A 23,193-nucleotide genomic window follows, 5' to 3' on the forward strand; every position below is an offset into this window, starting at 1 on the left:
GCATATATGTGAATTGCTAAGAAACCAAATTAGCTGGTCCCACAGCCTGGCCTCTAGCTATAATAGTTATCACTGCTTTTGTGGGGGAGAATAAGCTTTATGCCTACCTGGACTTCAGGAAGCAGACTCCAGAATAGTTGCTTTCCCAAATTAAAGGAACTTTCCCATTTTCTTAAGGTTGTTGGTCTTCCACTGACTTTATAGTCAGACACAAATTTTAAAACAGTATCTTTCATTTTTAAAGCTAAAGACCAATATATGCATTGTATGAATGTATCTGCATAAATGTGTATAAAAATGTGCTATGAGAGGGTAAAAGATGTAGAGAAAGGGATGTTAAATAGATTAATATAGTTGTAGCTATCAAGCAGAGGAATCCTAGATTATTGGCCAAGTTGTTGAAAAAAGCCTCAGATATAGGTTAGTCTTTCTGGAAGAAAATAGACCAGTCAGGTTAAGACACCTTCAAAACTTTGTAGAAATGTTGTGTAGGAATGCTGGTGATCATTTAGAATTTGGACTTTCGAGATCTTCTGTTAAGCCCCTGTGCTGGCCTCCATAAACCATGGGGATAATTAAGCAGAGACTGTAGTGTCACAGCTAAATGCTCGGGACAGCCTCAGGCTTTCCTCTGAGGGCAGCTCTCTGCCAGAGGAAACTGGCAGAAAATATGTTTCCTCAAAATATAGAAAGGGTTCCACATTTTGATAGGCTGGTTGCTTGTCGTAGGATGGAGCTGCCATCTTGAATTACCCGGCTTAAAAAAGGCACAGAGGCTCCCATGGCTCCTGTGGCACCAAGGGAATGGGAGCCTCTCCTTGCTGCTGTGATCCCAGATCTAGGAGACCCATTTAGGGGAACTCTTCATTCCTAGCACAAGTTAACACTTAAATTCCAGGGGCCAGCCCGGTGGTGCAGCAGTAAGTTCACACCTTCCCCTTCTCGGTGGCCCGGGTTTCACTGGTTTGGATCCTGGGTGCAGACATGGCACTCCTTGGCAAAAGCCATGCAGTGGTAGGCGTCCCACAGATAAAGTAGAGGAAGTTGGGCACAGATATTAGCTCAGGGCCAGCCTTCCTCAGCAAAAACAGGAGGATTGGCAGCAGATGTTAGCTCAGGGCTTATCTTCCTCAAAAAAAGAAAAACAAAAACAAAACTTTAATTCCACCTTACCCATTTCTCGGATTTTATCCGTGACTTTCTAATTCCTTTATTAGTCTTCATTCTGGTCCCCACTCCCGGTTTCTCACTGACTTGGCAACTAGACACAGACTCTCTTCATCCTCTCAGACAGACCTCATTTGACCTGGTGGCTGCATTGTTACCGTTCAGCACTTCAGGATAGGTGGCCTGGATGCAAGGCAGGAGACTGGTTATTTAATTGAAAAAATTGACTTTTTCTTAGCTATAATTATTCTAGGCAAAGGAATGCTTGGCCCAAACAAAATAAACTCTAAGTGCCAGCTTCTATATACTCAGCACCAGATTTAGGTTAACCGAAAGGTATTTGATGTATTAGGGAGATTCAGCATCTAATCTCTCACCCAGACCTGGTTAGGAAGTTGAATTCTAAATCAGAAGATACCTAAAATACTTTATGTTTTTTTATCACAACCCAGTCTCTGTCATTGCAGGACATGTGTATTATTGATAGCATTTCTAATAATTGTCTTTTAAACTTGCTATTTATTTCCGTTACCAATGGATATTTTACTTAATTGAATTTTAGAACAAATTATTTAAATGAGTATAGAGAATTATTTTAGTGACAGCTCATGAATGCCAATAAATTTTCTTCTCATAATGGTAGATATCTACTGTTATTTCTTAAAAAAAAAAAAAAAACTAATTCTTCATTTTATACCTTTCACTTTTTTTCTTAGGCACACGTTTGGTCACTTGTTCATACCTTAATAGTTCTATCAGTGGATTGACAAAGAAACATGTATATATATGCGTGCACACACACATGTATATATTTAATTTTACTAATTGTTAAAACATGGTCACAATTTTCTGGATGAGTTAAAGCTAGTGACTTCACTGAGACTTGTGGAACTCGATCACACATATAACCCTTGTTTTCTGTTCCTCTAGAGAATCCAGATTCTGCTCTAGCTCTCTGCCTTTGTGTTGCCTTCAAATATCCCACTTCAAGGAATCGTGCCTAGTTCAACAATTCCACGTGTAATCCAAAGAAGTCTGTTCAAGTGGGCATCTATCAACAGGTAAAATGATACTTTTAATTCTGGTTTTTTCTAAATTATGCCCATAAATAAAAGAAACAAGACACAACAGCCATAAATTGTATAAAATGTTAGAGAATTGTGCAGAAGAAAATAACATGAGGCCAACGAATGTGTATGAATTGGATCTTGACTTCTCAAGAGTTGTGAATCTGAATAGATGACAGTCTTGAAAGTGGACATATTCAAGAGTTAATGCTTCTGGGTCCACTTTGCAATGATTTAATTAAGAGATCAAAGGATGTTGGTTTATATGGAAGAAACAAAATAGGTAGGAGATAAAGAAGTGAAGAGGTATATGAGTGGGTGACTCGCCACCTGGAATATACAATTATAAGTTAAAATCAAGTAAATGTGTTGGAAACAGAGAACAGAAGATTATATACTGAGATAAACTGGTGAACTATGAAAAAAATAACTATACAGAAAAGAAAGAAGATTAAGGAGAAAAAATAGCTCAATCATATTATTTTTAAAGGCAGGGAACCTTTTGAAAGGAATGGATAGCATCTGAGAAAATAACTTTTATAACAAAGCAGGCATAATTCAAATAGCAATTCAAAGGACAAGCACGCAGTTTCAGGCAATATATATTAGAAAAACATTAGTGTAATACGGAGTTGGAATCGTGTTCCTAGATGATCTTCCTTAAGGACAGAATCTAGAGAAATGGGCAGTAGTTGATTATCTGTGGAAGGCTGATGTGCAGATCACAAATTGCCATCGTTAAATTGTTAAAGAACTTTCATTAGCTAAAAGCTGTCTATGAGGACGTGAATGTCTGGTTATGGATGTGTGGATGTGTATGTATGTGTGTTGGAGACAGAAAAATGGGAGGAGTTGAAGGAAAGGGGTGTTAGCATGTGTCACTATTATATGTTTTTACTCCTTTCAGTTTTTCGGATGCTTCCATTTTTTGAGTCCTTTTCTGGATTTGAATGGTGGAGTCATCATTTGCTTGTAGATACCTTAGTCAGGTTACATTCAGCAAGCATTAGCTTCCTTTGCTTTTCATTTCGGATGCACTTGTGTGGCCCTTGCAGTCCAAGGTCAGCCTCCTCCCAGGCACTTATGCCATAATTGCCACCAGCATTAGCCATCTTATTCCCGTCCTTGTCTAGAAGATGCTGGTAAAATGTCAGCCTGAAACAAATGTGTATGGGACTAAGTTTTGTTTGTATCGATGTATTTATATATATATTTATTTACTTTATTTATTTCATGACAAGACAGATTATAACACATTGTTATTTGGTAGTGAATAAATTCAATATTAAAACCAAAACTTTTATGATTACAGAGATAAAATGACAGAGGCACAAGGGGTGCTTGTTCCAAGCACAAATATTCACAGCTATTTATTCACTGACTCTAACTTATTTAATAAACATATTGAATACCCTACTATATACCAATAAGTATACTGAGACCTGGAGATACAATAATTGACTTCTTGTATCTTAGACTCTATTGGGAAAGACATATTGAATGAATCATGAGAAATGTTATTTGGGGGCTGGCCCAGTGGCGTAGTGGTTATTTGGTAATATTTTATTCTGGTTTACGCTTTTACATTATCCATATTTTGTAAAAACTGGAATATGCCGCTTCTCTACTCAAGAGAAAAAGAACTGCTAACAGAGACAACTAATGAAAAATCACAATGTGAAAAAAAGCAGTATTCAGAATTGTATTTATATGGTCTATAGATGACGATATTATTTAAATTAATCAGAAATATATGAATAAAGAAAAATAATCAAAAGACATGCAAAATTATTAATAATGATTGTGTTAGGATAGTGTGATTATGTGTGATTTTTTCTTTTGTTGATTTTCTTGGTTTTCTAATATTCTGTTACGGAAGTCAGCAGACTATAGCCCTTGGGCTAGTTTTGAGTAGAATTTTATTGGAACAATCCATGCCCATTTTTTTAGTATTGTCCATGGCTGCTTTTGCACTAACACTATTGAGATGAGTAGTTGTGAGAGAGACCATACAGCCTGCAAAGCCTAAAATATTTGTTAACAAGCCCATGACAGGAAAATTTTCTGATCCTTGTTTTATAGTATAACTATATCAATGTTATAAAGTAAAAAACAAAACAAAATAGAGTGTAATTATTGATCTAATTCAAAAATTGCAGAATAGAACTATCTCCACAATCATCCAAAAGGAGAAATAGCAGAAGGCAATAGAAAAAGCCAATAGATATGTCAAAATCCTATGCAAGAATCCTTCCATTCCTGGGTTCAGCATTAAATAGGAAGGGAAATCCAGAACGATAAGTATCAGTTAATGAGATCAGGACTAACAAATAGCGATTAAGTATTCGAAGTCCTAGTCAGAGAAATTAGGCAAGAAAAAAAAAATCAAGGCCATCCAAATTGGAATAGATGAAGTAACATAACTTTATGCTATAGAAAACCCTAAAGACTCCACCAAAAAACTGTTAGAACTAATTAACAAATTCAGTGGAGTCCCAGGATAAAAAATCAATATGCAAACATCAGTTGTGTTTCTATACACTAACAACAAATTGTTGGAAAGAGAAATTAAGAAAACAATACCGTTGACGACAGCATCAAAAAGAATAAAATACTTAGGAATAAATTTAACCAAGGAGGTGAAACATCTATACACTGAAAACTATAAAACATTGATGAAAGAAATTGGAGAAGACACAAGTACATGGAAAGATACTCTATGTTCAGGGCTTGGAAGAATTAATATTGTTAAAATGTCCGTACTACCCAAAGCAATCTACAGATTCAGTGCAATCCTTACCAAATTCCAATGACACTTTCTGCAGAAATGGAAAAATCAATCCTGAAATCCATATGGAGCCACAAAAGACCCCAAATAGCTAAAGCAATCTTGAGGAAGAACAAAATTGGAGGAATCGCACTTCCTGACTTCTAACTCTATTATCAGGCTATTCTAATCCAAATAGTATATTAGCATAAAAACAGACACAGACTTGTAAATCAGTGGAACAGACTAGGAAACCCAGAAATAAATCCATGTATGTGTGGTCAATTAATTTTGACAAAGATCCCAAGAATATGCAATGGAGAAAGGATAGTCTCTTAAATAAATGGTGCTGTGGAAACTGGACAGTCATGTGCAAAAGAATGAAATTGGACCCCTGTCTTACACTGTACACAAAAATCAACTCAAAGTGGATTAAAGACTTGAACATAAGACCTGAAACCATAAAACTCCTAGAAGAGCACATAGGGGCTAAACAACATTGGTCTTGGTCATGATTTTTTGGATTTGATGTCAAAAAGCAAAGGCAACAAAAGCAAAAATAAGCAAATGGGACTACATCAAACTAAAAAGTTTCAGCACAGTAAAGGAAACCGGTTATCAACAAAGTGAAAAGGCAACCCACAAAATGGGAGAATATATTTACAAACCATGTATCCAATAAGAGGTTAATATCCAAAATATATGAGTAACTCATACAACTCAATACATGTATACAATGAAATATTATTTAGCTTTAAAAAAGAAGGAAATCCTGCCATTTGGGACAAGATGGATGAGACTGGAGCTAAGTGAAATAAGCCAGACAGAGAAAGACAAATACTGTGTGGTCACACTTATATGTGGAATCTGAGAAGAAAAAAGTGAAACTCATAGAAACAGAGTAAAATGGTGGTTGCCAGGGGCTGAGAGGTGGGGGCAATAGGGAGAGGTTTGTAAAAAGGTACAAATGTTTAGTTATAAGATGAATAAGTTCTCAGGATCTAGTATATAATAGGGTGATTATAGTTGATAATACCATATTGTATAGTTGAAATTTGCTAAGAGAGTAGAACTTAAGTGTTCACACCAAAAAAAAGACATGTATATGAGGTGATGGATATGTTAATTAGCTCGATTGTGGGAATCCTTTCATAGACTATACATATATCAAATCGTGTTGCACACTTTAAATGTATTATAATTTATTTGTCAGTTATACTTCAATAAAGCTGAAAAAAAAGTGAAAAAAATGATTAAGTGGTGATTAACACTGAATGTGTCTGAGAACTTCATTAGAGATACGTCTGACTCACATAATGTAAAATGAGTATTTTAATCTTAAGTCCTGTTATCTGTTCATTGCAGCTTATACTGATTTTCCTCCATCCATGAATTACTGTAAAATATATTAAAGTCTTAAGTATATTTGCCAAAACATTCAAAAAGAGTTAAGGTAATAATTGTTACTTTCACTCTACTGCTCATCATTGTCATTGTATTTATTCCAGGGAAACAGTGGTCTCCCTATTTGTTTCATTTTTATCATTTTTCCTATAGGAGTTTCTGAAAGCAAAGTCCTTGAGTATAATTATGGACAAATTAGAAAACTTTAATATAGAGAATATTTTCTCTGAAAACCTAAAAGGTGCATATAGAAGGTCACTGGAAATATCTTGCATATAAGTTGACATTAAACAAAAATTAAACCACTGTGTCTGTTTTCATAGACATGTGTTTAGTTTTTTGGTAGGTTTTCTGAAGATGTGGCAAAATTAGTTTTTATTAACTTATTTCCAGCATTTTCTTACCAACAGAAAAGTGTTTCTTTTCCCTCTACATTTCAATTGAGAAATCCACAAATGGAATGAGAGTAGTGAAAAGAAAATATTGAGAAATCCTGGCAATCACAGCTGAAAGCTAAGCAAGCAGCAGCATTCTACAAAGAAACATTGATGTCAGGGAGCCAAGATGTTTTTAGTTTAATTTCAGTTGTGTTAAGCCTTATGTAATCATTTCTTCCACAGGAGAATTGGTGCTTTATACCATAAAGCTAGCCATTCCTAGTCATGTCCAAAAACAAAGTCCCTTTATTTTAATAAACAATAATATACATTTGATAGGGAGAATTTCATGGCTGCGAAAAATGCATACAATTTATCATTTATAAAATGATAGGTAGGACTAACTTTGGAAGTGCATTAAAATTAGCTTAATTCATTCAAACCATACAATTTCTAATCCTATAGGTTTAGAAAATAGATGCATGCTGAAATATTTTTAAGTATTCTTAATTATTAAAAGTGGAAAAATTCTAAAATATGCCTACTATTTAATTCTTTAAAAGTCATCAAATTTAATGCATGGTCCCTTTTAACCTTTGTATAGAAAATCTGAAACATTTTGTCTTAAAAAAGTATTCTGGGGGTTGGCCCAGTGGCGTAGCGGTTAAGTTTGCATGCTCCACTTCAGCCGGCGGCCCAGAGTTCGCCGGTTAGGATTCGGATTCCAGGCACCAACCTATGCACTGCTTATCAAGCTATGTTGTGGCAGGAGACCCACATATAAAATAAAGGAAGATGGGCACAGGTGTTAGCTCAGGGCCAATCTTGCTCAAAAAAAAAAAAAAGAAAAAGAAAGTACTCTGTTTTAAGTGATGACAGCTCCATTTTCCTTATGCTTAGAAATCAGATTGAGATAGCTTTTGTTCTTTTGGTTGGTACCTCGATACACATCTGAATTCTTAACTTCTCTTTGAGTAATTTTTGTTTCCATAAACGAATTAAATGCTTCAATTTTTACCCCGTAGCAGTCAAAATTACATACCTCGCCGCAATTATTTTGTAAATTTCCTGAGTACAAGAGTATTAAAAAATATTCATGAAAAATTATATAGTTGTAGTTAAAGCTGGAAAATATCATTCTGATGACTATCAACACTGATATATGGAAATAGAAATATGGTTTAAACTGTTATTTCATTTTTTGACTATAGGTTACTTGAATTTCAAATAGACGAGCAGGAATGCCACCACCAGCAGGTACCCCAACATACCCACCTCCAGATGGAGGCTGGGGATGGGTAGTGGTTGGAGCAGCTTTTATCTCCATCGGATTTTCATACGCCTTCCCCAAAGCCATCACAGTATTCTTCAAGGAAATTCAGCAAATATTCAACGCTAGCTACAGTGAAATAGCATGGATATCATCTATTATGCTGGCTGTTATGTACGCAGGAGGTAAGGTTCTTTGGAATAAATAGAATTCTGGATTAAGAAAACAATTGCTTCATGCCACAATGTTTTACATGTAGTGTCTTAGTAGAGTAAAGCCCTGTTTTCATATTTTAGTCACTTAAAACCAACTAAAAGTAGAATTAGAATTGAATTTTTAATGATTTTAGTGATTCAGCATCTTGAACTCTTCACCTCATTCTGAGCTTTACTGGAGTATTTATTTGAATGAGGATTTCTTTGCACAAAGTGAGGTTTGTAAATGATGGAATTTCCAAGGGAAGTGCCTTACCATTTAATTTGGAATAAAGTCTATACTATAGTGTTAGTATTATTTACTACTATTGCTACAGTTGGTAGAAATGCTTTTTTCTGAATGAGAAAGAATTCAGGTTGCGGACAGTCTTATAAGCTTAGAAAGTTCTTTACCTTAAGCTGAAAAAAGAGAGTGTTACCATTTACATTCTGGATCCATTCAGGTTTATATGATTGAAATAATTCCTTATCTTTGTAATACTCATTAAATATGATATTTTTTATTTAAATATTTGTGTGACAATTATCTTGTTACATTCCCTGTTCCAATGAGGGTGTAATTCATTAGGGATAATGAATAAATCAAAGTACCTTATCGCTTCTGAATGTGAAAATAATTGGAATTATTAGTGCATTATTATGTCACCTGTCTTCTTTAAATCAATCTCAACATCAGGCCAGACTGTCTTATAGATTTTTTTAAGTCATTACTTAAAATAGAGTTTTCGTTTTTCAACTGGATATTTGATTTTAAGAGACAGGTATAGACTCAGAATATAGGCTCTTAAAGAAATCATGCGAATCATCTAGTGTAATTTCTTACTTTTCGGAAGAGGATAATATGGCTTATAGTGATGAAGTTATACCATTAGTAATAATATCCAATATTTATTAGTATTTACTCTCAGCTAAGACCTCTCTAAATGCTCGCTATGTGTGATATGACCTAATCCTTTTAACAATCTGTGAAATAAGTTATCTTCTCTCTGTTCTGTAGCTGAGGAAGTGGAGAGGTGGAATAGTTTTCCTGAGTCAAACAGCTCATTAGTGGCAGATAGCAAGTGAGACCCCAAACATTTCATCACCCTGCTCTTCTGCCTTTCTCGTACCTCTTTACCTCGAGAAGGTGACTGAGCGAGATCCAGGCCAGGTGTTCTACAGACCTGATTCAGGTGCTACCCTCACCAAGGTCGCTTGTTTAATGACATAAGAATCATTTGTTAGGATATTGTCTCTATATTGTACTACTAAGGTAAAAATTTGATCCTCCAATAATCTTGTCCGTGTGTTTTCCACTTTCTGTATGCCGGTGATTTTACGTTAATCCAGTATATGCCTCCCTTACCCTTTTGGTTAGGTTAAATGACTCATTTTTGTTCCAGTACCGAAAGGTATCTTTAAAATGCTATTTGGGTATGTTAATGGAAAATTCTGCCTCTAAAACACTTTCTGACATTCTCCTTTGGACAGTTGCTTTAAGGCTTTTAACTGTGTTATTTCTGATGACTACAGAAACAGTAGATATTGTGCACCTGGTCTTGTTCCTCTATCCCGTGGGTCAGGAGTTCTTTAATAAAGCTTTGCTAGAGCAACACACAAAGTCATCTTGTCCTGAGCTCCGAAATGTGCTAATGTTAACATATGTAGTTTTTCCCCTTCTTAAGGACACCTGAGACAGATTCCTCTAGTGAATTCGTATAAGTCTGTTGAATTTGGACTTCAGGTCCTAGATATTTATAATTTTCTGTTCAGTAGATAGTTGACTAACTCATAAGCAAGACAAAAATTTGTATAGCTTTTTAGTTAAATCAAGTCTTAATTGGCTTTACTAGTTTTAAGCAAACAACCTCAAAGTCTCAATGCCTTAAGGGAATACAAGTTTATTTCTTGCTCAAGCAATGTTTCATCTAGTGGCTATGCCATCACCTAGGGCTTTGTAGTGTCCCCTGAGTCTGTTCCATCCAGCTGGACAGAGAATGAATACAGAAGTGTGGAAGATCATGTGGGATATTTTAGAGGCCAGGCTGGAAGGGATTAACATTTCTGCACACATTCCACTGGTCAGGTATAGTGCCCTCCCTAGAGGCAGAGGCCAAGGTTTCTGGGAAATGCAGGCTTCCTAGAGGAAGAAACGGAATAGGATAGCATCCCGTGAGTCTCAGACAGAGCATGGTACCCCAACAATCGTTCCCCACCCACTGAAGGCAGGATGTGTTGGTAGACTTGCCATGGCCATTTGACAGCCTTCCACTCCCTGACCACATCTAAAGAGAGGCTTAGAATGAAGAATGACACAATTACTTTTCTCAAACCTTTAAATCTCAGTATCAAATTATAACAAGTAAATATCTATAATGTATGTTTATCATTAAGTGTTTTCATTTTTTTATGCTCTTATTTTCCTATATTTAATACCTATAGTATAAATGATAAAAAGCACAAAAGAGAAGTCTTTTGAAGTTCATCAAGAAAATGGTAGTTTGGTAAAATAGTTACCAGTTTGGAAAATACTGTCTTAAAATGTTTAGGGTAATAGATAGCTAAAATATGTCTACATTAAATATCAACGGGATTTTGTATCTGGTTGATTTAAGAAACGAATGCCAGACACATGGAAATACTTAGTGTGTGGTAATTGATGATGGTAAGATCGAGGTGAGATCCAAGTAAGCAGCTGGACTCTTGTGTAGAGGCCTTAGTCATAGGACTGAGACATTTCGTATGTCATCTCTGGCATGGAGAAAAGTCAGGCACTGCAGAAATTCTGTACCCTTTGGTCTTTCCCTTAAGAGTGGAAAGGCAATTCCAGGCCCACAGCCTACTGGATAGAAATGTTACTATTGGTCACGTCCAATGTTGAGTGGAGAATTCACACACTTACATGGTTCATCGGAAATTACATCCATGTCTTATCTTGATAATTTGTTTGTAATCTTTTAACAAGAAATAATTGGCATACTTAAAACTGAAATCTCAATACGAAAACAATTCCCCTTATGTGGATGCAGATGATTTTTTCGGAAACATAATAACTAGAACAAAAAGTCTGATAGAGTTAATTAATCTGAGACAGAGATATTGGTCCTGTTACTAAAGTGGCAGTGTTTTCAAGTATGCTCCACAGATTTTCTGCTTCTGAATAATGGATCTCTTGTTAAAAATGCATAGTCCTAGGTCTTACCCCAATCCCCCTTTTATCAGAATTTCTGTTGGTAGAGTCCGGAAACTTGCATTTCAACAAGCATCTCTGAAAACCACTTCATTTCATGTACAACATAGGGATTCACTATGATAGAAAAAAATCAATATTTGACTCAAAAATATTTAAATTTTCCCTGAATATTTGAAAGAGCTCTATCTATAGAGGCCTTTTAGATTGACGATTTAAAATAAATTCAAACACCGTAAAGCAAAAAGGCGTGTGGTTTGCTGTGAAGTATAATGAGTCTCTCTACCAAGTGGCTGAAATACTTTGTTCAACATAATGCTAATTACATGAGCCTAGAGAGCATCTAAGATCTGACACATTCATTAGGGCTTAGCTCTCAACCCATTAATCACATGGTGGGGTCACTGGGTAAGATGGAGTGTGTTCAGAGGCCTGGCCTGTCATGTCAGGGCTGAAGTCTCTTGTAGTAATTAGTTGGGCCTTGGTAGCAAGGTATTATCTTCCCTTCTGATGTCTGAATTAAAAATGAAACTAATAAAGGGTATGCAGTAAGGATGGAAAAGAATGCAAATTATGTTTATCCCTTACTTCATCCTTCGAATAATGGCATTAAATTACAGCAACCCATCTGGCTGTCCATATGTTCTCCTGGAGCTCTAACGAATTTCAGCAAAGAGGTCAAGCAGAGTGGTTACCCCATTAATAAAGCACTAAGTAGAGGTAGAAAACATATGATCATTCCTACTTTCCACATTTCTTAGATGGATATAGGGATTTGTTTTGTAAGCAGTGATTATATAGGATTGTCTTTTAGTGCAGTGCCAGTCTTTGTTGCTCTATTGAAAGATAATGTGAACACGGTTAGCTACAGAGTTATCAAATACAGATTTGGGGCTGTCAGTCTCTGTGAGTACCTCATGCAATTTTTCTGGAAATATCTGTTATGACTTGGAAGAATCAGCCATTCTGGAGAGGAGAGTTGGCTTTGTCTCCATGGTAACTTACTCTTCTGTTCTATGTGAGCAGTGACTGCCAACTGTGCGTAAGTAAGGGTGATAGATTTATGATGGACTACTTTACACAGGGGACCAAGCATCAGACCACTGAGCTTATTTTACTGGAGGCCAAGAAGGGCAAGGTTCTAGTCGTAGGAGGTTGGTGGCCGTAATATACAATGTGTATTTTTCTATTCTGTCTAAATAGGCTCACTATATTTTTGCTTTGTGCTCTAAATATTTTGCAGAATGAAGGAGACTGTTAGAAAGAGTCATATAGGGCTGTATCTTAGCAGCAATAATTAAAAAACAGTTCATTCCATGCCTGTGTTTGAGATACCTAGAGCTTAGCTTTACAAAAACTAGAAAGTACCAGGTATACTTGGAGAGTCCTGTGCAAGCAGGCTGCATACTTCTTATAGCCACTCCACAGTAGATTTTTTTTTTTCCATTCAGGAACATAGATATTGGTAAAGTTTTCCTAGGAAATGTGGCACAGTGTGGCAGAAACCATTATGCTCACCGTATATCCATGTGCTCCTGTATATTTCCAGCTTCCTTACACTTAAGTTGAGGCTAAGTGACTCATTCGTACCAATGAAATATGAGTGGAAAGATGTATGTCATCCCTGCACACCAGGACAAGGCAGTTCCAGCTGGCGTGCACCTTCCATTTCCCTGTTGCCCACTACATCAACCTTACTTCCTATGGCCTGGCTGCAAGGGGACGATCCTTCGCCCACCTCATACTTTGAATGAGTAGGAAAGAAATTATTATTAAGCTTCTGTGGTTTGTTATACAGAACAATTTAGACTTCAATGATCGGTACAAACACGGAGGCTTAGATTATTGTGTAGTTCCAATATAAATTACGTAAATTATAAGCAGGAACTAGAACAGAATATGGGATGCCCTTAGCCGTTTACCTTATATTCTGTCACAGGAAGGTTTGTACATGTGCTGCCTCTTCAGGTCTCTGGTAGAGAAGAGGAAGCCTTCAATATCTCAATTGAAAAAGGAGTTGTAAGTGGAAACCCTCACTGCCAGTTTTCACGGGAATAAAACTGGCAGGGACTTCAAGGCACAAACGTAGGGATCAAATCATGCCCATGGAGTTCTCTACAGTTAGAAGTGGCTTTGTCCTTCCCAAGACAGGGGTGGAAGGAGGCAGTGATCAGGGGCTGATCGCAAGGATGCGTAGGCCTTTGAAACTATTCCAGGACATACTTTCTCTACAGAGGCTTGACAGTCAGTCCAAATAATACTGGATTATTACTAAATGTTATTTTCAGCAGAAAAATTTAAGAAACTTTGTTGAAATCCTCTTTGATATGTGTGCTTTAGATAGTGAATATTTCACTTACTGATTTATAAAAAGAACCTGCTTATTAATTCATGGCCTGGCAAGAATAAGAAAGTCTTTTCTGATTTTTGTAAAATTCCTATAAAATGTTATAATGTCATTACATGTTTTATGCAGATGTGTTCTGGTTGCAAATGACAGAAACCTGATGCAAACCCCCTAACGTCTAAAGAGAAATGTTCTTGCATACAAATATGTGGAAGATGCGGCACTAAATACAGTAAAGGACAGTTATTTAGGGTATGAGAGCTGGAGCGAGAAGGCAGAGCATCATCTTGTTGACCTCACCTAGGAGCATGCATGTCAGTGGTTCCAATTTTTCCCCACCCTGCACATCTCCGTGAATGACTGTGAAAGCACAGCGAATATTGAATTGGGCGTTACGAGTAAATTTTAGTGAGTAGGCAAGTTTGCGGATATGGAATCCAAAGATAATAAGGATCAACCATACTTTTAGATTTTCTCTGATACAATTACTGTTTCCTGTGCTGTATAAGAATCTGGAGTTACCCAATGCTTTTATTACACTCGTTTTATCTGTTGTTTTTGAGAAGGGAATAAGCCTGCACAGTCACAAAGCTACTTAGCATTTACGTAGATACACATTGATTACCACCCTGGTCTTTACTGAGTTCTTACTAAAGGAATACAGCTTTCTCAAGCTATTAAAGGAATAATAATTACAATTAGAATCTTTCCAGTCACTAGGAGGGCATTATGTATAAAGCTTTGGAAAGCTTCTCTGGAAGCTTTGATAGATGTTTGGAAACGGATGCTAAAGTGATGCTCCACAGGCTTGCATTGTTCTGATGAGAATGTGCTCTGCATACCCTGGGAATGTTTGGTGACTGTAGCTTTCTGTTGGTTTGTGGTGTTCTTCTTTGGCCTCACCTCTCATGCAGTCAATAATGGGATTAGAGATTCATGCGAGGGACCAAGTGGAACCCACCTGTATATCTTCTCAGCACCCCCGGAATGAGTGCGTTCCTGGAAGGCTGAAGAGGAATAAACCCAGTAACTAGAGCTCTGATGTACTTCACATCCATCTCTTCTCTTCAGATGATGAGTAAAGAGAATGTAAATAAGAGTGTGAGTGAAACCCAGATTATGAACAAAGGACAGCAAAGGAGAAATATTATGTGTGTGCAGGTCATTTGGTGTTCCTTTTGATTTTTCCAGACTTCCACCAGGTGATCCAGTGGTCACATCCATGACTTTAATTGGTGTAAGTAGTGTAAGAAGACTGTAGACCATCTGTAGGCCAAAAGCATTTAAAGTATCCTTTTTGTCTTGTCAATTAGGAGAAAAAAATCATACAGTACGTTCAAAACATTTAAGATTTTATCTCAACTGGTGTGAGCTGTCACGATATTAGTGGGAAGATGACATGGTGTGTGCTGTGGAAATGAGTTTTGAAATCCACTTGGCACAAGTAGCAGATGGTTGCTTATTTGACTTTTGGGTAAGAACTGGGCTACAGAAACTGTTTTTGAAACAGAAGTCTGTGTCATTATTGCAGATTTCTATCACCTTCCAAAGGGTTGGACATGGATCCAGAGATGGAGAAACTTTTCGAAGCCTCCCTGTGTTCTCTGTCTCTTGCTGTCTGGGACAAAATTTTTTTCCCTCTATCAGCAATATTTTAATAACCTCATTTAGAGTGCCCTTGAACACTTAGAGGTTGTCATTAGCCTTCCAGATGCTTCTTGGGTTCACAGAGTATTTCACGATCGGTTTAAAATACAGTCATGCACCGCATAACATTTCAGTCAACCGTGGACCACATGTACAATGGTGATCCCATAAGATTAGCACCCTACGACCTAGTAGTGGGCTATACCATGTAGGTTTGTATAAGTACACTCTATGATGTTCCCACAATGAGGAAATCGCCTAATGATGCATTTCTCAGAACATATCCCATCAAGTGACACACAACTGTGTATGTAAAATATCTGTGTATAGTTAATTTTGCCTCTTCAGATAAAGAAAAGCAAGTTTAATGAGATGACTCAGATAAAATGAACTGTAAGCCTCGCTCATGAACACTGCTCCTATCAAGAAATGATATTAAGTACCTTGATGTGGTAGCAAAAGTATTACTTAGAAGTGTTCCTTAAACATGATATGTTTTAGAAGCTGGATAAAACTTTCCAAGGGCAGCATAAGCTCTGCTCCTTAAAGTTGGCTCCCATGTTCGTTCAAACACCATTGATCTACAAGCTTGTGGCCATCCAAGAGTGCTTGTGAACTGCGTTTTCTGACAAAATAGCCTGGCGCCTGTACACTATAAACGTTCTAAAATATGCATGTGGGAGAAAAAAGGAAAACGTTTTTATTCACTTTGTATTTTAAGTTCATATTTGTGATCTCTTATTTTGTCTCTAATTTTATTCTCTTAGGGTTAATGACTGAAACAGCACTTAATGTTGAATAATCGTTAGATATAGATTTTTTCTACCCACTTGTGAAGAAACAAAATTGAAAATAGAAATGCCTTTTTTTCCCCATGTTTTCAGAAGTTATTCATTTTCCCTTGGGGAGTCAGTAGTAGTGGCAGAAAGACACATCTCATAAAAATACTGAATTTCTCTTTGGTTTCAGACAATATTTTTTTGTTGCTTTAGCTAAGTCGTAAATATTTATTTACCATAGAATGAATAAAATAAGGCTCAAATTAGATTAGCTAAACATCTGAATATTTGTTTTACCTTCCATGAATATATAATATTCATGACCTTCCAACTATAACTGTTATGTTTTTTCTAGAAGGTGTTCCTTTTTCCACTAGCAATCTTATTTTACTTGTTCCTTTGTAATGCTTAATCATTGATTTTTGAGTGAAAACTCTACGTACATTCTTATTCCAAAACATACCAGCAACTTTCAAAAATGAATAACTGATTTTTTTCTTTTACTAAATTCCTAAAGAAACATCATTTTTTTGGTGTTTTTGTTTTAGAGGTAGTGTAACATAGTGGAATAGTGGTTTAGGGCGTGGGCTTGCATTTGGCTGTGTTCAGATTCTGGCACTGCCACTTACTAGCTGAGAGTTCTGGCAAGTTACTTAATACCTCTCTGTTTCAATTCCTTATAAGCAAAATATCCATGCTTCTTTTCATGAATATATATTCCTGAATTCTCTGTTGATTAGTTTCATCTCCCCTAATTAAACACAATAAGAAAGAACAATGTAGTTATCTGGCACACATGCTTACCATCTAACCTGTGTGTGTTAAGGTAATGTTCTAGCATTGAGCTTAACGTATTTTGAAAATTTAGAATTATCCAAAGGCCTGGATAGCATCTCCAGTGAGAAAGCTAGGAAAAATGAATTAAGAAGGAAAGAAAGTATCATAGGATAATGCCAAGTTTGCCTTAGGTTTCAACCTAAAAGAATTCTAGAAATCAGGAGAAACAATTCCATCCATTACTTTGACCACATTCTGCCTCTCTTTCATCTAGACATTGTCTAAATTAGATATTTTAACTTCGAGTCCAGGCTTTATGTTCTGTCTTCTAGGTTTCTTCCCCTCATTTCTTGCTTTTCCAGTGCAGTAGACTGAGAAAAGTTATCTGACATGGGAAGGCATGAACCACAAAATCCATCATAATTGCGGAGTATCCCTTGTGCTTTATCACCTATTGCTGTGAATGGCTGTGTATTGTGTTGGAACAGATTTTAAAACAAAATGAGCACCGTACTCAATAACATAATATAGCCAGAGAAGATTCAAAACAGAGAAGTTAAAATGATCAGAAACGTGTATTTGTGAGTTTGTGTTTGTTTTTGAAATAGAGAATCCCTCTTCTATCTTAACAGACAAATCAGATTTTGTCTTTACAGGGTGGAAACACGAAGTCTGAGAAGACATATAATAAAACAATATGAAGTCCTGAAGCGTATGGATTATGTGAACAGATGTGTTAACTAAATTCCACAATATTGGAATTGCAGTGAGAGATGGAAAAGTAGGCCCCAAGAGAAGCCTGAAAAAGATATATTTTATAATATAAGGGAATGATAATCCAATAGAATTTATGATCCCAATAAAAAACGAATTAGACCAAATTTTTAACAGAATCAAATAAAGTTTAGACAAATTCATGAATGACAGAGCAGATATAAATGGAAACAAAGGTATTTAATATGTATTCCTTGTCAATCCACCCTATTGGGTATTGTCAATTGTGAATTTATTAAGAATAAGATGGCATGGGGGCTGGCCCCGTGGCCGAGTGGTTAAGTTCGCGCGCTCCGCTGCAGGCGGCCCAGTGTTTCATTAGTTCGAATCCTGGGCGCGGACATGGCACTGCTCATCAGACCACGCTGAGGCAGCGTCCCACATGCCACAACTAGAAGAACCCACAACGAAGAATACACAACTATGTACTGGGGGGCTTTGGGGAGAAAAAGGAAAAAATAAAATCTTTAAAAAAAAAAAAAAGAATAAGATGGCATGTTAATCTCTCAAGGAAATATTGGAAATTGGACTCATACCTTGGTTTGTCTGACTTTAAATCTGGTATTTCTGTTCACTTTTCTGTTTTAAGTAATATAAGAGTTTCTTACCACTATACCTCATCCTTTCCTTTCCTAATCTCCAGGTTGAGACAATGTTCAACAGCCACATACTCCATCAAATTCGTTATGGTATCCCTGTCGAAAGAACACAGAATTGAAAGGACACTAAGTTTGTCCTAGTTTGGAATTTTTTTATGTTACATTGTTACTTATGTATTTATAGTTGAGTCAAATTTCTTATTAGGTCACTTTTTTCTTTATAGCACATATTCATGAATTTGGTCTGTTTTCTTAAAATAGAATTTAGTCTCGTGAAGGCATAATTAGTTCTCATGCCAATAGAAATTTATCTTTCTATTGTTGAAAAGGACCAGTCATGGTAGTGTGAATTCCTATGTCACTAAAATAAAATAGGGAAAAAAGTATAACTGTGAAGTCAGATAGATCTAGGAATGTCCTGTTTCCAGTGTCTCCTTAAGCATGTTATCTATATTCTCTAAGCTTTAGTGCTTTCTCTACAAAATGGGAAGAAAGTATGGATCCAACCTAGACACTTTGTTGTAATAAAAAAGGTAACGCACAAAGTGGTAGTTATCATCATTATCATCACCATCATCATCACTATCACCATCATCATCATCCAATACCTCTCTCATGAGACCCTAACTCCCACATCCACATCCTTAAACTTCTCATTTCCAGTAACTTTCAAATCCTTCAGAATCTCAATTTTTTAATATCTTACTCTCCACCACTAGGTCTTATCTTCCAGCTCCTTTCCTCAGTACCCTTACTCCACTAATCCTCAACCCCACTGGTACCATCCGTCTGTTGAAACGGCCACATTTATTGCTGCTTCCCTCATCCCATCCTTACCCTCCTTACCCAGCTAAATGTCAGAGTCAATGACATTACTTCCTTGCATACATTCTCAACTTGCTTACCGATCGCTCGTTTTTCTGTATTCCTTGACGAAACCAGAACCGGTTAAAGTTGGCTCTCCACCTGCTCAGTGCCTGCATCTGCACGGCTGAATGTACTGAAGACAAATATGCTGCAGGATTTACTGGTCTCTTTTAATTCATGATGAGTGATCTCAACAGGGCCCTTAAGCTGCCTGGTAACCACCCTCTGTATTCTACTGCCCTCACCCAGTCTCTCCCACTCTTATGAGATGATAATTTCTTACTGAATCCTCATTCCTCAAATCCACTGTCTCCTCCTCCACTCTTCATTCCAGGCGGTAACTTTGATTCTTACTTCGTTCAGAAAGTTGCAGTAATCAGAAGAACTGTCACATGCTTGTACAGCCACATCTCCCCACCTGTTTACAGCTGGGCTCGTATACTTTACCTTCTCTCCTGTCTGTTTGCATCCTAGCAGAGGCCACTCTTAACTCATGCCCTTCATCATTCACTGCTCACCTGTTGAAGGACCTGACTTCGGATGACATTCTTTCTTCTCCCTCTTTCATTAGCAATCGTTCCCCTTACCACAGGGCCGTGTAAACGATATCTTATCTTCCAACTTGGGGAAAAACAAAAACAAAACAAAAAAATCTCTAGACTCTTAGTTCCTGTAAGCCACAACCCTATTTATTTCCTTCCCTTTAAGCAAAACTTCTTCAAAGTGTTTCTAGATTTAGTATCACTAATTTCTCTCTTTCAAATCTCTTTGTCCCTATTCCAATCAGATTTTTGCTTTCATCATTAAACCTTACTGGTTTCAAGATCTCTCATGGCTTCTGTGTTATCAGTTGAGCGATCGTTTCTCAGTCCTCGTTATTCTGGACCTTTCAGCAGCATTTGACAGAGTAGCTGATCACTCCCTCTTCCATTAAACACTTTCTTAATTTTACTTATAAAAATTAAAAGACTATGAAAAGGAAAAAACCAGACGTATTTTTTCTTTTGATGCTATTAGCCATGACTTTGTAGTAGTTATTTTTGGTGTTTCTTTATTTCCTTAAACTCTGGACACTGGGAAGGTCAGCTCTTGGATCTTTTTCTCTTTTCTGTATGTACGTGCTCCATGGGTGACTTGTACTTTCTCGTGACTTTAGCTATTATTTGTAAGTAGATCTCCAGTGCCAATCTCTCCTGAACTCTACTCCTGTATATAAAGCTTCCTTTCAATGTTTTCATTCAGATTCCTAACAGGCATCTCCAACTTGCCTATTTAAAACTGATCTCCTGAAATTCTCCCCCAAACCTTTGGATCAGATCAAAAAGGTTGGAGCCATCCTTGATTTCTCTGTTTTCTTTTTCTCTCAGTCTCGATTAGCACATCTTTTGATTCTGCCTTCTAATAAATTCAACATTTGGTCGCTTCCCGCTACCTCTGCTGCCACTACCTGGTTCAAGGCACGATTATTTGTAGTCTAGGTTGCTTTTGTAGCTTATGATTTGGTGTCCCTGTTTCTGAATGTAGCTGCCAGCGAAATTCTGTTGTAACCGAAGTCCAGTCTTGTCCCGCTTCTATAAAAACCCACCCAGGGCCTGTCACACTCTGTATCTACTAGACTATCTACTCCTCCCCCTACTTCCCTGACCCGATTGTTCTCCCTCTTGCTTACTCTGCTCTAGCTGCACTGTCCGCCTAATGTTCCTAGAATGTGCCAGCCACGCTTTCATTTCAGGGATTTGTAACTATTCCTCCCTCTACCTGGAATGGTACTCCCTTGAATTTATAAAGGGCTACCCCTAGGCCCCCACTTCTTTCAGATCTTTACTCAAAATTCACCTTCCTAGAGAGGTCATCTAGAGCTACCCTATCTAAACCTTCAACATCACATCCACACAATTCTATCCTCCTTCCTTGCATTATTTTTTTCCCTCCATGGCACTTATCGCTATCTATTATTTAGTTTTTATTAGAATGGTACTGTCCAAAGAACGTTCTGTGATGATAGAAATGTTCTTTAAATCTGATTGTCCAATATATGTTATCTACTAGCCACATGTGGCTATTGAATCTTGAAATAAAGTTAGTTTTAGAAATGAACTGAATTTTTATTATATTTCATTCAAATTAATTTAAATTTAAAAAGCCTCAATTGGCTAATGGCTGCCATATTGGACAGTACAGGTGTAGAAAGTAGCCTTCAATCTCTCCCTGGAATATAGACCTCATGAGAGCAGGAATTGTTTTTTCTGTTTTGTTCATTGTTTTATCCCCAGTGGGTAGAGACACCTTTGAACATAGTAGGTGCTTAATATTTTGAAAGAATGAACAAATGAATCATGATCAAAATTACTATAATAATCACAAAATAAGCCATGAAAGATTAGGTTCATTACTGGCTATGCTACTCAGTAAGGGTGTGATTTTCAGGGTCATTTACTTTGTCAGAAGCCAAATTCCTTCATTGCTATGTTTTTCTTTCATTTAAGAAACATATATTGAGCTCCTCCTGTGAGCCAGGAATTATGCTAGGTATTAATGTCGAGGATGAAAAAGGCATGACCCTTGACAAGGAGTTTAATCCAGTTAGGAAGAAAAAGAAGTAAAAATTATTAAATCTTCATGTTCATTTTAAAGACAGAGATATCAACTGCTGTAAGAGAAGAGAAAAGAAATAAAGACAGCTTTAATGGTAAGAAATAGTTGATGGAAAGGGAAAAATGGAAAGACTTCCCAGAGGACAGAGGATCTGACACATTTAGAAAGAATCAACATTTTAGCAACAGAGCACATAGGGCAACAGAGATCATAATCTACATTAATTCCTTCCCGTAACATAAAATGTGGAAACGTGGGATATTTGAGTGCAAGGCGTTATATAAAATGACTTTGTGTGCTATTATGAAGTCACCGTGTAAATATGCAGTAAATACTCTTATACATTCGGAAGATCCTTCAGCTACTTTCTAACACAAAGTCCTAAAACAGTAGTTATTTGTTTTACTGTTGTTCCTATTTGCGTTGCTTTTTCATTTCCATTGTCTTTCTTTTCATGTATATAAGAAGTGTTTTCCTGCTTACAGTTAGTGTATATTTTACAAATCCTTTTTTCACTCCTAAACAGGCATGCAGGTTATAAAAACTAACAATGAAAAAATGGAATTGTGGAAATAAAAATAGATATGTCTACATAACATCTATTACATATATTATCTCTCTGTATATGGTTTTAATATTATAAATCCTACATCAGCTCCATGAGCAGTCATATACACTTTCCAAGGGAACTTTAGAGCAGAAGCCTAAAAGGCAATGCAAGTACAGAGCAGCTTCTTGAGGATCCTCAGTGGAATGCGGCTTTCGTGTCTATCTCTCGTTCTCGTGCTGAGGATTAGGTGACAGTGGAATAAAGAGCACTGTTAACGTGGTGAGGCAGTGTGCTATTTCACCTGTCACAGCAGCCAAAGCCGTATCGGGTGTCTCCCCTGAAAGCTGAGTTTGTTGGCATAGTTCAAGATCACTTTTCAGGTGTATATATCTATAAGGAAATAAGAAAAACAAAATTATTAAATAAGAATAATAACAATATGCTTAAAAAACCACATCTCTAATTTTTCTTGAGGTTAGTCTTCAGGTTTTTATATCAGTTACAGACAAGAAAGAAAGAATTATAACTAAACTTGCTAATCCAATGTATTGTATCCCAAGTAAACATATATTTGTGCTCATTGTGTGATAGAATTTCTAGTAGACTTGCTGGAACCAGTTGGCTGCTTATATCTGAGAGGTTTGCCAAGCTCCAAAACAGAATAGGCGAGAATTTAAGACATAAATGTGACTCTTTAATTGATTTATATGGAGCATTATTAAGTAGTTAATGATGTCATGAGAATATTTTCATTAAAAGTATATTTAAAGAGATGGTGGAGATCTTTTTGTATTTTAAGAATAGTTTCTTTAGGATTGAGAT

At 36.6% G+C, this 23,193-nt stretch overlaps 1 protein-coding gene across 12 annotated transcripts in view; it reads left to right on the plus strand.

The window, feature by feature from the left end:
- Nucleotides 1-23,193, plus strand: part of SLC16A7 (solute carrier family 16 member 7) — a 266,294-nt gene that overhangs the window by 196,939 nt on the left and 46,162 nt on the right. For all 12 annotated transcript variants that reach the window (XM_070495154.1, XM_044755626.2, XM_044755632.2 and 9 more), the window contains 2 exons: nucleotides 2,098-2,228; nucleotides 7,994-8,237. In XM_070495154.1, coding sequence (XP_070351255.1) covers nucleotides 8,024-8,237 — 214 coding nt within the window. In that variant the 5' untranslated portion in view covers nucleotides 2,098-2,228; nucleotides 7,994-8,023. The remainder of the gene's footprint in view (nucleotides 1-2,097; nucleotides 2,229-7,993; nucleotides 8,238-23,193) is intronic.

This window comes from Equus asinus, chromosome 22 (assembly GCF_041296235.1).
Source record: "Equus asinus isolate D_3611 breed Donkey chromosome 22, EquAss-T2T_v2, whole genome shotgun sequence".
Classification (NCBI taxonomy): Eukaryota; Metazoa; Chordata; class Mammalia; order Perissodactyla; family Equidae; genus Equus; species Equus asinus.